This window comes from Bos indicus, chromosome 6 (genome assembly GCF_029378745.1).
Source record: "Bos indicus isolate NIAB-ARS_2022 breed Sahiwal x Tharparkar chromosome 6, NIAB-ARS_B.indTharparkar_mat_pri_1.0, whole genome shotgun sequence".
Taxonomy (NCBI): domain Eukaryota; kingdom Metazoa; phylum Chordata; class Mammalia; order Artiodactyla; family Bovidae; genus Bos; species Bos indicus.
In genome coordinates this window covers 34,417,621-34,431,683 of record NC_091765.1, presented here as the reverse complement: position 1 = coordinate 34,431,683, position 14,063 = coordinate 34,417,621, and the positions used below count along the sequence as shown (strand labels likewise).

At 34.0% G+C, this 14,063-nt stretch overlaps 1 protein-coding gene across 3 annotated transcripts in view; it reads left to right on the top strand.

Moving 5' to 3' along the window:
* CCSER1 (coiled-coil serine rich protein 1) overlaps window positions 1–14,063 on the top strand; it is a 1,491,155-nt gene that overhangs the window by 831,910 nt on the left and 645,182 nt on the right. Inside the window, exon 10 of one of the 3 annotated variants that reach the window (XM_019962454.2) lies at window positions 4,086–4,799. The exons of the other annotated variants lie outside the window; for them this stretch is intronic. Within the exon in view, the coding sequence (XP_019818013.2) occupies window positions 4,086–4,148 (63 nt within the window). The 3' untranslated portion in view covers window positions 4,149–4,799. Of the gene's footprint in view, window positions 1–4,085; window positions 4,800–14,063 lie in introns of those variants that run through there. 3 annotated transcript variants of the gene reach the window in all.

Here is a 14,063-nt window from a genome sequence, read left to right as displayed (position 1 = left end):
CCAGAAATGCTATTTAGTTATTTTTAATTTGTGAGAAAGTTGCTACAAACTCTAGTCAAGAAGGATTAAATTTTCTTCTTTAAGGGCACATCAGTAATGAGTCATTATTGGGCCTTAAGACAAACATTACTTGCTCCAAGTGTATGTATTATTTTCTACTCTTTTAAAGGTTTTTTTCCCCTATATTTTGATTTTTTATCATGTTAAAATAAACATGCAGACACTGAATCCAGAGTATATCTGTAAATATATGTACATAAACATACCATGTTTACATATTTTAGCATGGGTATTATTGTACTGTGATATTAATAACTTTTACTTTATAGTTTAAATGACTAGATATTATTCAATCATGTGATCTTTTAAATATCCATTTTACTTTTCTCAATTATTTACACTTTAAAGAATAGCATTGTCATATATTATAATTCCCTCTTGAGAGAGATTTTGAAAAATCTTAACAAAGATGTACCTGATTTTATTCTCCATCTATCAATACTGTCTCTAGAACTTGACATAGTACATATGTTTTGCTATATACGAAATAGCTTTTTATAAGATCTTCTAGTTAAAGATGAAAACAACAGAAAATATCCATCAACAGGAAGGTGTTTAGTGATGGCTCATTCACATAATGGAGGGCTGGGAAGCCTCCCTACCCAGTGCTTGCCAAAAAAGAGGAAACATCAATGTTCTGATAGGGAATAATCTCTAGACTTACATTAATAAGTGAAACAATGAGGCTGTAAAGCTGTTGCAGTATCCCCAGAGTGGTTAATCATGAAAAAGTACTGTATTTTTTAAAATTACTGTTGTCTCTACAGTCAAGTTAAGGGGAACCGTTTATTTTCATTAGTTGAGCTTTAATATTCCTGGTAATTTCCTGCCCTCACCTCATGCTCTGCCAGCTAAAAAGGACTGAGAGTTATTGAGGTTTTTTGTCCTCTTCACATGACAAATATTAGAATATTATAAACTACTTATAGAAGCAAAAGCTAGGATCATATACTTTGACATCTATCTCACTGAACATATTTAATCTATTATATGTTCTCCATTTTAGAATATTAAAAGGTGAATCTGTGTTAGAGCTTTATTAAAAACATGAATGATAGGAGTCACAAAATACACTGGGATATAGATTCTAGATTTTTAACATTTATAAAATATATTTTTTCTTTTTACATTCATTCAACTACCATTTGGGGAACAGATACCAAACACTGAATATCCATTTAAATGTTAGCCTTAATGATTCTGGAGAATTTTTTTTTTTTTTTTTTTTAAATAACATGTTTGGTTGGCAAATACATAAATGCTTATCTGTAGAACATACAAGCAAAGCCTTGAGTTTACTTCCACCTTCAAGAGAGTATACCCTTTTTCATTTATATAATCATTTAAAAAATAAAAGTAAAAAAGGTATCCCGGCACTGAGATTATAGTGAAAGGTTGTTGTTGTTTAACCACGAAAGATGCCAGGATCCTTGCCCTATGGAGGAGAAGAATTCAATCCGGGGCCAGAGACAAGGCTTGATTGTTCAGAGCTTTTGTGTAATGAAGTTTTATTAAAGTATAAAAAAGATAGAGAAAGCTTCTGATATAGACATCAGAAGGGGGCAGAAAGAATGCCCCCTTGCTAGTGTTAGCAATGGAGTTATATACTTTTTAATTAGTTATTACAATGAATCAAAAGAACGTCTCAAGTTTGTGCAAGTTTTACCAGACCCACTCCCACAATTTGGAGAAGGCAATGGCACCCCACTCCAGTACTCTTGCCTAGAAAATCCCATGGACAGAGGAGCCTGGTAGGCTGCAGTCCATGGGGTCGCTAGGAGTCGGACACGACTGAGCGACTTCAATTTGACTTTTCACTTTCATGCATTGGAGGAGGAAATGGCAACCCACTCCAGTGTTCTTGCCTGGAGAATCCCATGGACAGAGGAGCCTGGTGGGCTGCCGTCTCTGGGGTCACACAGAGTCGGACATGACTGAAGTGACTTAGCAGCAGCAGCAGCAACAACTCCCACAATTTACATTTTAGGATAACAAGATTAGAATTTAACAATAGAAAGATCCTACCAGACCCACTCCCATAATATACATTCTGAAATATCAGGATTAGTCAGAAGGTTTTCAGGAAGGAGAAACTGTCCTCAAGCAGGATACATTGTTGTTGTATAATCCCTAGTACAGAGTTTAAACTGAGTTGTGTAATTGAATAAGACTAAGAAATGTAGGAGAAGGAAGTGGCAACCCACTCCAGCATTCTTGCCTGGAGAATCCCAGGGACAGAGGAGCCTAGTGGGCTGCCGTCTATGGGGTCGCACAAAGTCGGACACGACTGAAGCGACTTAGCAGCAAGGAATGTAGACAAAAAAAAAGTTTGCCCTTTCCTCTTCCTTGAGAATTCCAGACTCCTGTCTCCACTTTGAGGGCCCCAGAGCCCTTTCTCCTCTTTGGGGACCCTGGACTTCTTAACAATCTGCCTAGGAATTGACTCTCTCGGTAGCAGTGAACAAGGAATACACAAGTTTTATTTCTTCATAAACTTGTCATTTTGTGGATAAGGACAGGAAATAACCTAGAAATGAAGAGACAGAGTTTCACTTGGTGATAAACGACCATGATGTAAATAAGCAGACAGGTGAGATTAAGTGATGAGTCCAGTGAAGTAGGAGCACTTGTGCCTTCACTGTGAGAGAAGACTCATCAGGGAAGACCTGAGGATGTTGCCTCTGAGCTGTAACCTGAGTGATCAACTGTTCACAAAACCGGAACATCTTGACATGACAAATTGGATCATAAAGAACAGTCACTTTCCAGTACTGATTGCTGCTTTAGGGTGGATTTCCATTGGTTTTGGTCTTGACTTCCTACTTCAAGTCTCTACTTATTCTAATCTATATATACATCACAGATAAATCTAAAAGAAATAATCACAAACATGTACCTTGCAGTATGTTGTATTTCTACTTTAAAACTCTTAATGGCTGACTAAGGCTTAAAAGATAAAATCCACATTACTCAAACCAGCATTCTAGCTGCTAAAATTACACTCTTTCCTACTTAAGCAATTTTAGCTCTAACTGTTCCCAAACATAAACATTTTATTCCACTTAAGCTGCTCCAACACAAGTTGCTAGTTCTTGTCTCCCTTGTTTAGTGTTTTTGGTTTGTTTTGTTTTTAACTGTTTTGTTTAAAATGCCCCTCCTCTATAATGTGTCTCTTTTTAAACCCAACTTCAATCCTCTACCCTTGATCTGGAGTGATCTCTCTTTCCGTAGAATACTTTCCACAGTTACTGGTCCTGAAACCCTAACCTGTAGCTGTCAGTACTAGATATTGTTATATGCGCTATATATTTATGTATATATCTCCTGTGTATTGATATGGAACTTACTATCTTGTAGTATGGCTAATCTTTTCAATATCATTTCTGTCTCTCCAACTGAATTTTGCATTCCTTAGGAGCAGCTGCCATATTCTAGACTTCTTAGACCCTTTATTTCTTTTTATACACAATGTCTGAACAATGGAGTTCCTTTTTTTAAAGGTGAAATATTTTGAAATGTTTTAATTTCCTGTCACTTAAAATTGCAATAAAGAATACATTAAAGTAATAATAATTGTGGTAGGTTGAAAATTCTTTTGGAGCTTTGTGTTCAGGATGATCTATAAAAATATCAGGAGAACCATATAGACTTACCTATTAATTATTTAATTTTCTGGAAATGAAGACTATATGAAGAGTTGAGTAAAACTGTTACTTTTTCACTCCACTTATAAAACCAAGGGAATAAAATTTTGCTAACTGGTCCTCACTCTTTCACCTTGTGTTTGGTTGTAAAGTATTTAATTGGAAGTTCGGAGCTTGGAAACATTACTAATATAAATATATTTAATGAGTTTTAATAACAGTTTTCACCTAGAATAGATTTATGTTGGTCTGTGTGTTGTTGTTGTTTTTTTTTTTAATTTGTGTTTAAACATTTTAAACATTCATGTTAAAGTATGTGTTTATTTCATTTTATTAATTTGATGTCATTCATTTATTTATTTTTGTTTTCTTCTTTTCAAGGCCCTGTGGAATCCTACATGCACTGAAGGTTTATTTAAACCAGTACACAATATTTCAACCTAGCTTACATCATTATTTGATAATAAATGTATCAGAAATCTGATATGCTAAATATCAAATCAGTTTTCCATTATTTCCTGCATTAGCTATTTCTCAGAGTATATAATACAGAAATGTTTCCATTCCAAGTATTTCACACTTTTTGCATTTGTACACAATTGCATAAAGAATTAGTGGATTAGTTTAAACTAACATTCCTACCTGCTGTATTTTTAAAACAAAAATAGACTTTTAATTTTAAATTTCTCTATATACAGCTGTTCTAAATATAATATTCCACTTGGCAGTACATATTTTTTGTTTAACCTTCTCATCCGTATCATTTGTGTCTCTGGTTATAGTCTTTGTTTAATTTCAGTATATTCTATGTATATTAGATAAATTTAAAAGCAGTGATTCTAATTTGGCCCATCATTGCATAACAGTTCTTACTGAAGAACTAAATTGCCTCTATTTTTCCCTTGCATTGAGATCAAAAGATGAAAATATATGTCTTCAAATGAAGTAAATCGTGAAGAGTCTTATTCTCTCTGTAGATAGTAAAAAAAAATTATATCTCTAAACAAGTGAAGAAAGTTTATTGGCCATTGACCTCATATTGAGGAGAAGTTTGTTGAATGTCTTATTAAAAAAATAAAAAACCCTGTCTCCTGGTCTTGGCATACTGCCTGATTTCTGTGTGTCCTTGTTTATCACCTTTCTATAATACCTCACTTTAACTATCAAATGTCCGGGTAGCAACAAGGCACTCTTGCATGTTGTAGTTTATTGAAAGGATAAGTGACCGAACCCAGAAATGTCTCAGTCTCGTAGTGCAGGGCAACAGAAGAGCCATAGGGCTAAGGAGAACAAAGCAGGTTTTACTGAATTCTATATTTGTTTTAAACAGGAAGTGAAATAATCATAGTTAATGGTGGTAACATTTAGAACTATGGTATGAAATTTCTTATTGTAAAATATAATATGCACGATCAAAAGTTGGGTTTAAACCATGGTATTAAAGTAAAACTAAATATATTTATTCACTTGAAAACAGTGTATGTGTCCTTGTTGACTTTGCTCTTTTAAAAACATAAAATACATGTTTTTATGATTCAGGATACAACAGTGATTTTGTTCCTCTAACAGCTTTCTAGAGTTTATTCTTCTGTTCTTATCTGTTGCTACTTATTGTCTTACTTTATATTTGAAACCCTTAGGTGTAGATAATGTAAGCAATTCCATTACCTACAATAAAGCACTCCTCTGATAAAGATTTTTATCAGCTTGAATGGTCAATATCATTTTGAAGAAAAAAAATTCAATTAAAGATATTTTGACTAGGGTTCAAAAGAAAAAATAAATGTATTAGCAAGTAGATTAAGTCAATAAAGAAAGGTACTTTTTCCCTCAAAAGCAATGTAGCAGAAACTGTCAATATAGACAAAAAAACCACCTACCTGAAAAGCTACTATTTTATGATTGCTCTTTAATACCAGTAAAGCATTTCAGGCTGCTTCCTTGGAAACCTTTTTTTTTTCCCTTTATTTAATTATTTTTTAATGGAACTGGGCTGAATATACATCAGTGAACATGTTCATCAGCTAATAATTTTGCTTTCATGGTGAAATATATTCAGACTTTCCAGCAATGTTTGTTATGTAGCTTGATCATTTAACTATTAAAATGTTTTTTATTTCCTTGATTACATTAAACATGAATTAAAAATAGGAATTAATGGACCTTTTTTTTTTAGAAAAATGTATAAGAATCATTAAAATCACTGCACTGTATTCTAAGGTATAACAAAACTGAGATTGTTTCTCAAAGAAAGCAGCATGAGGTGTAAAAATATATCTGAAAAATACAGTGTAACATCAGTATTTACTGATGAAAGAAGTGTTGTGCTATATTATGCCTGCATATTTGTCTGAAATACTTTGATAATAATTAACTAAAAATAAGAGATAAACAAGCTTAATTAAATTCACTTTCCAAATAAGGAAAGTGGTTTTAAAGAAGTTGAGTGACTTTCTCAAGTTCCTCTAATATTTCTAACAAACATTAAAGCTTTGGATTGCATTGTAGGTGTTCCAGATCCAAAAGTCAGGATTTTGTTTTGTCTTCCTGATTTCAGATGCTGGTGGATTGCATGATTGCAAAACTCAATACAAATTGTACTTGGATTGCATATGCATACTTGTATATTATACATACATTGTGTACTGTTAAAGGTTGTGTTTACCTTAAATCTGCATTACACACTAGGCATAATGGTGATGATAAAGATTTTTCTATATGAATATCTGTCTGAAATATATAATACATGAGCTAAGGAATTAATTTTATAATGTTTGAATTAATCATTCACATATAAAGAAGTGCTTAGAAGAAAAACCATGGACAGTTTTGCTAGATGTTTTAACAATTATTAACACGTTTTATTTATATCAAATCATTTTGAAAATTTAATTTTTCATGCCCTGAAATACATGCACGTTAAATGTTCTTATTTATAGTATTTTTAAATATAAGTAACATTATTCATGGTTACATTTAAGACATATAGCTGTGTTTTAAATGATTTTTTAATGAAGACTCTAAAGTAGGTATCTGTTATGATACACATGTGATTTTTATTATGGCATACACAAAATCTTCCTTACTAAAGTTTTCAAAATTATTATTTTTCATAATTACCTAAATTTGATATTGTTTTAAACATTTATTTATTTAGAAAATAAAATATATTTTTCCATATTTAACTTCATGCTAGAGGCAGGAATGTCTTAACAACAGAATGTTTTTCATGATTTTATTTTGTGCCTATGTATTCATACAGGACTGTCTAAATGTTGTTTGATCATATCTTAATTTCTTACATATAATCACACTTTCTATAAGAAATCATCTCAATGCTCTTGGGGGCAACGGTAATTACTATTATGATATGCTTTTTCACTCTCCTCTTTCACTTTCATCAAGAGGCTCTTTAGTTCTTCACTTTTTTGCCATAAGGATGGTGTCATCTGCATATCTGAGGTTATTGATATTTTTGTATACAGTTATGCTTGTGCTGCTTCTGCTGCTAAGTTGCTTCAGTCGTGTCCGACTCCGTGCAACCCCATAGAGGGAAGCCCACCAGGCTCCCCCGTCCCTGGGATTCTCCAGTCAAGAACACTGGAGTGGGTTGCCATTTCCTTCCCCAGTGCGTGAAAGTGAAAAGTGAAAGGGAAGTTGCTCAGTAGTGTCCGACTCTTAGCAACCCCATGGACTGCAGCCTACCAGGCTCCTCCTTCCATGGGATTTTCCAGGCTTGTGCTGCTGCTACTGCTGCTAAGTCGCTTCAGTCGTGTCCGACTCTGTGCAACCCCACAGACAGCAGCCCACCAGGCTCCCCCGTCCCTGGGATTCTCCAGGCAAGAACACTGGAGTGGGTTGCCATTTCCTTCTCCAATGCATGAAAGTGAAAAGTGAAAGTGAATTCACTCAGTCTCGTCTGACTCTTTGCGACCCCATGGACCGCAGCCTACCAGGCTCCTCCATCCATGGGACTTTCCAGGCTTGTAGTTGACTGCAAATACTTTTGGAGAAAATCAAAGGTAAAACAATCACTGTGTTTGGGTGACAAAAAACTTAAGATCAGTCACAGTTAAAGGTCTGATAATATTTCAACAAAAGAAAACAATTAAAAAGCAATTTTTTGTTGACATACAAAATTGTAAAAAAGCTAAAATTATGACTGATCATACTAGTACATATCAGATTTTTAAAAAATAATTTCACATACTTTCTAGAACACATAATAATATATATATATATTCATGTAGATATAATCTAAGAAGTTTAAATGTTACTTTTTATTTGACAATCTTTCTCATGCAATTTAAAATATCCAATAAGGCTAAATAAATTAACGTCCTTTTTATTTTTATTTTTTTAATAAGGAGAGAACATAAGTCTTTTGAGATCTTCCAGGTACCCTCTGGAAATTCTCAGTTATTTTGAAATCCAAAAGAGTGCATTCAAAATTGGACTTGAGGAAATTTATTAAAAATGGTTAGCAAATTTAGAAAACTCTGCAGTGGCTACAGGGCTGGGAAAGGTAGTGTTCATTCAAAGCCCAAAGAAAGGCAATGCCAAAGAATGTTCAAACTACTGAACAACTGTACTCATCTCACACACTAGCAAAGTAATGCTCAAAATTCTCCAAGCTAGGCTTCAATAGTACGTGAACCAAGTACTTCCAGATGTGCAAACTGAATTTAGAAAAGGCAGAGGAACCAGAGATCAAACTGCCAACATCTGTTGGATTATAGAAAAAGAAAGGGAATTCCAGAAAAAATCTACTTTTGCTTATTGACTATGCTAAAGTCTTTGCTGTGTGGACCACAACAAACTGTGGAAAATTCTTAAAGAGATGGGAATACCAGACTACCTCATCTGCCTCCTGAGGAACCTGTATGCAGGTCAAGAAGCAACAGTTAGGACCAGACAAGGAACAATGGACTGGTTCCAAATAGGAAAAGGAGTACGTCAAGGCTGTGTGTGTATTGTCACCCTGCTTATTTAACTTATATGCAGAGTACATCATACAAAATGCTAGGCTGGATGAAGCGCAAGCTGGAATCAAGACTGCAGAGAGAAATATCAATAACTTCAGAAATGCACATGATACCACCCTTATGGCAGAAAGCAAATAGGAACTAAAGAGCCTCTTGATTAAGGAGAAAGAGGAGAGAGAAAAAGCTGACTTTAAACTCAATATTCAAAAAACAAGGATCATGGCATTCAGTCTGGTCACTTTATGACAAATAGATGGGGAAACAATAGAAACAGTGATAGACTTTATTTTCCTGGGCTCCAAAATCACTGTAGATGGTGACTCAACCATGAAATTAAAAGATGCTTGCTCCTTGGAAGAAAATCTATGACAAACCTAGACAATATTAAAAAACAGAGACATCACCCTACCAACAAAGGTCCGTCTAGTCAAGGCTATGGTTTTTCCAGTAGTCATGTATGGATGTGAGAGTTTAACTTTAAAGAAGGTTGAGTGCTGAAGAATTGATGCTTCTGAACTGTGGTGTTGGAGAAGACTCTTGAGAGTCCCTTGGACTGCAAGGAGATCAAACCAGTTAATCCTAAAGGAAATACGTCCTGAATATTTATTCGAAGGACTGATGCTGAAACTGAAGCTCCAATACTGTGGCCACCTGTTGTGAAGAACTGACTCATTGGAAAAGACCCTGATGCTGGGAAAAATTGAAGGTGCGAGGATAACGGATGACAGAGGATGAGATGGTTGGATGGCATCACCGACTCAATGGACACGGGTTAAGCAAGCTCAGGGAGATGGTGCAAGACAGGGAAACCTGGCGTACTGCAGTCCATGGGGTCACATAGAGTCAGACACGACTAAACAGCCGAACAAGATGTCAAATACTGATTAAATAGCATCAGTCATTGTGAAGCAAAAACTTAGTTTATTGAACCAGAGTAGCAATTAAATCATTTCAGAGGCAAGTACAGAACGTTACATGATTGTAAACACACACACATGTAACATACACACAGAACAAAAAACACTTTAGCCTTCTAATATTGAACTGACTTAGGTCTTAGTAATTTGAGACCTGATGAAGAAAACACTAACCACAGAAACAATTTCATAAGACCAAGATCTTTGTTACCAAAATGGATTATATTAAATCTTAAAAAAAAATAAATAAACTGTATAATCTTAAGAGCACAGCAATAAAATAAAGAAAAAAATACAGAGTTAAAATTAAACTCTAGTTTTGTTTTGATATATTATTGAACTCATTTTTTAAGCCTTATAAATAAATCTACTCAATTTTAACCAGCTTTGACCACACAATATAAGATTTATTTTCCACAAACCTTCTGCAACTTTTTATATCCATCTAGGTTTTATCTTATTATTTTTCCTTTCTTATTCCAGTATAGACACTCATTTTTTAGACGAAATTAAATTTTTATTTTTACAACAGCACATTCTATATTTCTTATATACTCATCAGATTTTCTTCCCGTACATTATAATGCAAAGTTACTTTCCTTTGCTCTTATTGTTTTTAATAATTTTAAGTATTGATTATAAATTTTAAGGGTTAGTAACCTTTACGTGCCAATGAAAATGAGGAAGCAGGCATTTGTGAATTGTCATATATATAATTGACAATTGTGACTTGTCATATAGCATTCTATAGTAGGTCAGCAAATTCATAAATACACAATTATAAACTTTATAATTTTTAGAGACATATTTTTCATATATAATTTTTAATATGGAAAAGACATGTTTAAATGTAGACTCAAATATCTAGTCTCTCTGTTAAAAGTAAAAAACAAAAGTGAATAACTTATGTAGTAATTAATATGTCAGGGTTCAGTTATTATCTTATTTGGAAATGATTTAAATATATAATAACTACTCTTTAATCATTACTTAATATAACATAAACTTATTCATATCTATTTAAGTTACGTGTTTTTTTTAACAATTATGCTTAGATTAGACATCAAGCAGCTAACCACCTTTTAAGTTATAATATTTTGTTGACCAGCTTTATAACATTGATATAGAATGAGCTTATATGACTAGTAAAGCCTGGTAGGAGAGGCTGTTTGTTTGCATTACATTTAATATTGACATCTCTGAAGACATACCTGCTTTCATTAAACCAACAATCTTACACTAACCTCAGTTTATCAAAGACTATACCAGATTATGTGAACTTGAAAATCATCTGGTTAGTTTCTATATTTCTGGCAATTTTAGGAATATTTAATTCCTAGAAATACTTTTTTCTTTAAGTCTATTAATATAGACTATTAAATATATATATATTTTAAAATGCCATATGTATATATGTGTGTGTGTATGTGTGTGTACACACACACATATACACAATTGTGTACATGTACACAATTTGGGCTTGTGTAGATGTACACAAATTGTGTACATATACACAAATTGTATGCATATACACAATTGTGTACATATATACAAACTGTGTACGTATACACAATTTGGGCTTCCCAGGTGACTCAGCAATAAAGAATCTGCCTCCCATGCAAGAGAGGCAAGTTTGATCCCTGGGTCAGGAAGATCCCCTGGAGGAGGAAGTGGCAACCCTTTTTTTTTTTAAGATTATTTTATTTGTATGCTTTAAAAGTCCTTTTAGAGAAGCTATTTTTTGGAGACAGTTTGTCTTTTAGAAGCTTCTGAATGCCAATCAAACAATGCATTCTGTTGTCTCTGAGAAGTGTGAAGGCTGCTTTCCTAGGTTTTCCCTTAAGATAGGTTATCTATTCTAAGTTAATCATTCCCAAAAGTGGCCCCTACAATTCAAAATTATCCAAAATTATTCATTTTCCAAATAGGCAAAAGCTGCTGGTCCATAGTGAGTATATATATATAACACACCAGGAGTGTTTTTTTTTTTTTAACAGAAGTGGAAAACGTTTTAGACTATTTAAAACCTGTCTTTACTTTTAAATTCCCTAAGACATCTTAACTATGAAGGATCCTGTTTCTTAACAGCTGTTCCAAAACACAGAGATTCGCGTTTCCTGCTTTTTGAAGAGAATGGGATGAATTACCAAGAAGCCTCTGTCAACTAAAAAATGAGGCACAACTAGAGAGTTGTGAGTTAAGTTTTATTTGGGGCAAAATGAGGACTGCAGCCTGGGAGACAGCACCTCAGCTCTGAGACACTGCTCCAAAGAGGCAGTGGGAGGAAGGTCAATATGTAGGCAGAGTTCAGTACCATTAGGCAGTTATTTTACAAAAGGTTTTCTCCTGGTCATGAGGATCTGACATCACCATAAAGGGATTTAGTGCTTTTCTAGATATGAGGAGATGCAAGAATTGAGACCATAAAATTTGTTGCTAAAAACATCTAACTATCTAAGACCTGCGCCACCATATTCCCTGGAGCACAGAGTGCCTCACTCCACCTTGAACTTCCTCAGGGGGTGTTGAAGGTCAACAGCTGCAGCGGCACAGGATTCAGTCTCCACAGAGGCAGATGGCAAATGCTCTTGTTGTTCAGTCATTGGCAATGCTCTTGGCAAGTCCCAATTTATAGTTGGCACCTTAGTAAACAAACTACAGATCTGCACAATAAAGTCAGAGCTCAGAATGCAAAGAGAGCAGAGGACTTAACCTCAAACTCCAGGGTCAACAAGAAAGCATTAGAACCTGATTACTCACTGGCCTTGAGGTAATTGGGGGTCTTTTCTGAATCACAACTTCTGACACCAGAAACTGTCAGAAATCTGTAAATAGCAAAGTTAAATCACCAAGTCAACAAGGAGTAATTAGCAAGAGTTTATTGTACACATAAGAACACTTTGCAAGCTGAGTGTGTTCAAATTCTAAGACTAATCTAAAGCTCAGAGCTCAGGGGCATGATGTCACAAAATGAATTAAAAGGGAAAGTGAGGAAGTTGTTTAACTTTTATAATGATTAGTCATTATAATGGGTGCTTCCTGATGGCAGGAGATTTGTTTAAAGTGATTATCTCAAAGTTTTTAGAAAGATGATTTAGGATTGTCAGAGTAATTTACAAGAAATAACCTAAGTTAAATTTTGCATATGTTCATGAAATAAAATAGATATAGTTTTGCTTAGATGGCCTAAATGGTTTTGTTTGCTCAGGAAATTCTCAAGTCTGGTCTTCACTTTGTATTTAATTTTAATAGAAAAAAATAGAAGTAGGTAAAATATTCAAAGTAATAGGTTGAGCATAAGTTTGATTTGTCAAATAAAATAGGAAATCATGATTTGCATGGATTCACATTACTTTCATTTGTTTAGAGAATATTTACTAGGTGCTTACAATGTGCTGGGACTTCCCTGTGGCTCAGATGGTAAAGCATCTGCCTACAATGCAGGAGACCCGGGTTCAATCCCTGGGTCAGGAAGATCTTCTGGAGAAGGAAATGGCAACCCACTCCATTATTCTTGCCTGGAAAATTCCATGGATGGAGGAGCCTGGTAGGTTACAGTCCATGGGGTTGCAAAGAGTTGGACATGACTGAGCAACTTCACTTGCACTTCCACTTACAATATGCTGGGCCCTGGGGTAATATGCATATATGTTTAATACTACATATATACCAAAGAATCATAGATGAGTATAGACTATCGGAATATAAAAGTATGATCATAATGTTTTATAATTATGATAGCAAAAATGTCTGAAATATGGTACTTTTAGAAATAGAATGTAGTTCAGCATAATTAGATCTATCACTTAATTGATTTTTAGGATTATCTTATAGATTTATATATATAGGAAGAGAATAGATGCTAACATATTTAAGTACCTTTGAGTTTCAAACACAGGCACTCTTAGTGTTTTTCACTATATTCTGCTTGCTTTTATTTATTGCTCTATGAAACAGGCACATTTGGTATCCATTCACGTGGGCAGCCATGGTCCATAGGAACCCAGTTTAATCCTTTCAGTTTGATCAAATATATAAAACTTACTTCAACTTTAGTAAGAAAACAATCATAAAATATGACTGGATAACACAAAACACATAAGTTGGTATTAATAAATAGTAGTAAATATTATCTTGAAAGAATATCATATTATTAGATTGCTAAATTATAACAAAAAAAAACAGAACACAAAGTGGTAAACATAAAAAGGTAGGGTGTGATCATTCTCGTGTGATATATTCAGGAAAACAAATCATTAAAATACAGTTAAAAAATATCATGTCATTCATTTGACAAAATATTTTTGAGAATCTGTTATATGCCAAGTACTTGTGTAGATTTTGGGCATACAAAGTAAAAATAACTATTATCCCCTGTATGGTCTTTTTATCTCGTTCAGTAGGCCTTGTCATTATCCCTACTCTACAGATGAAACCATGGAGGTTTAGGGAAGACC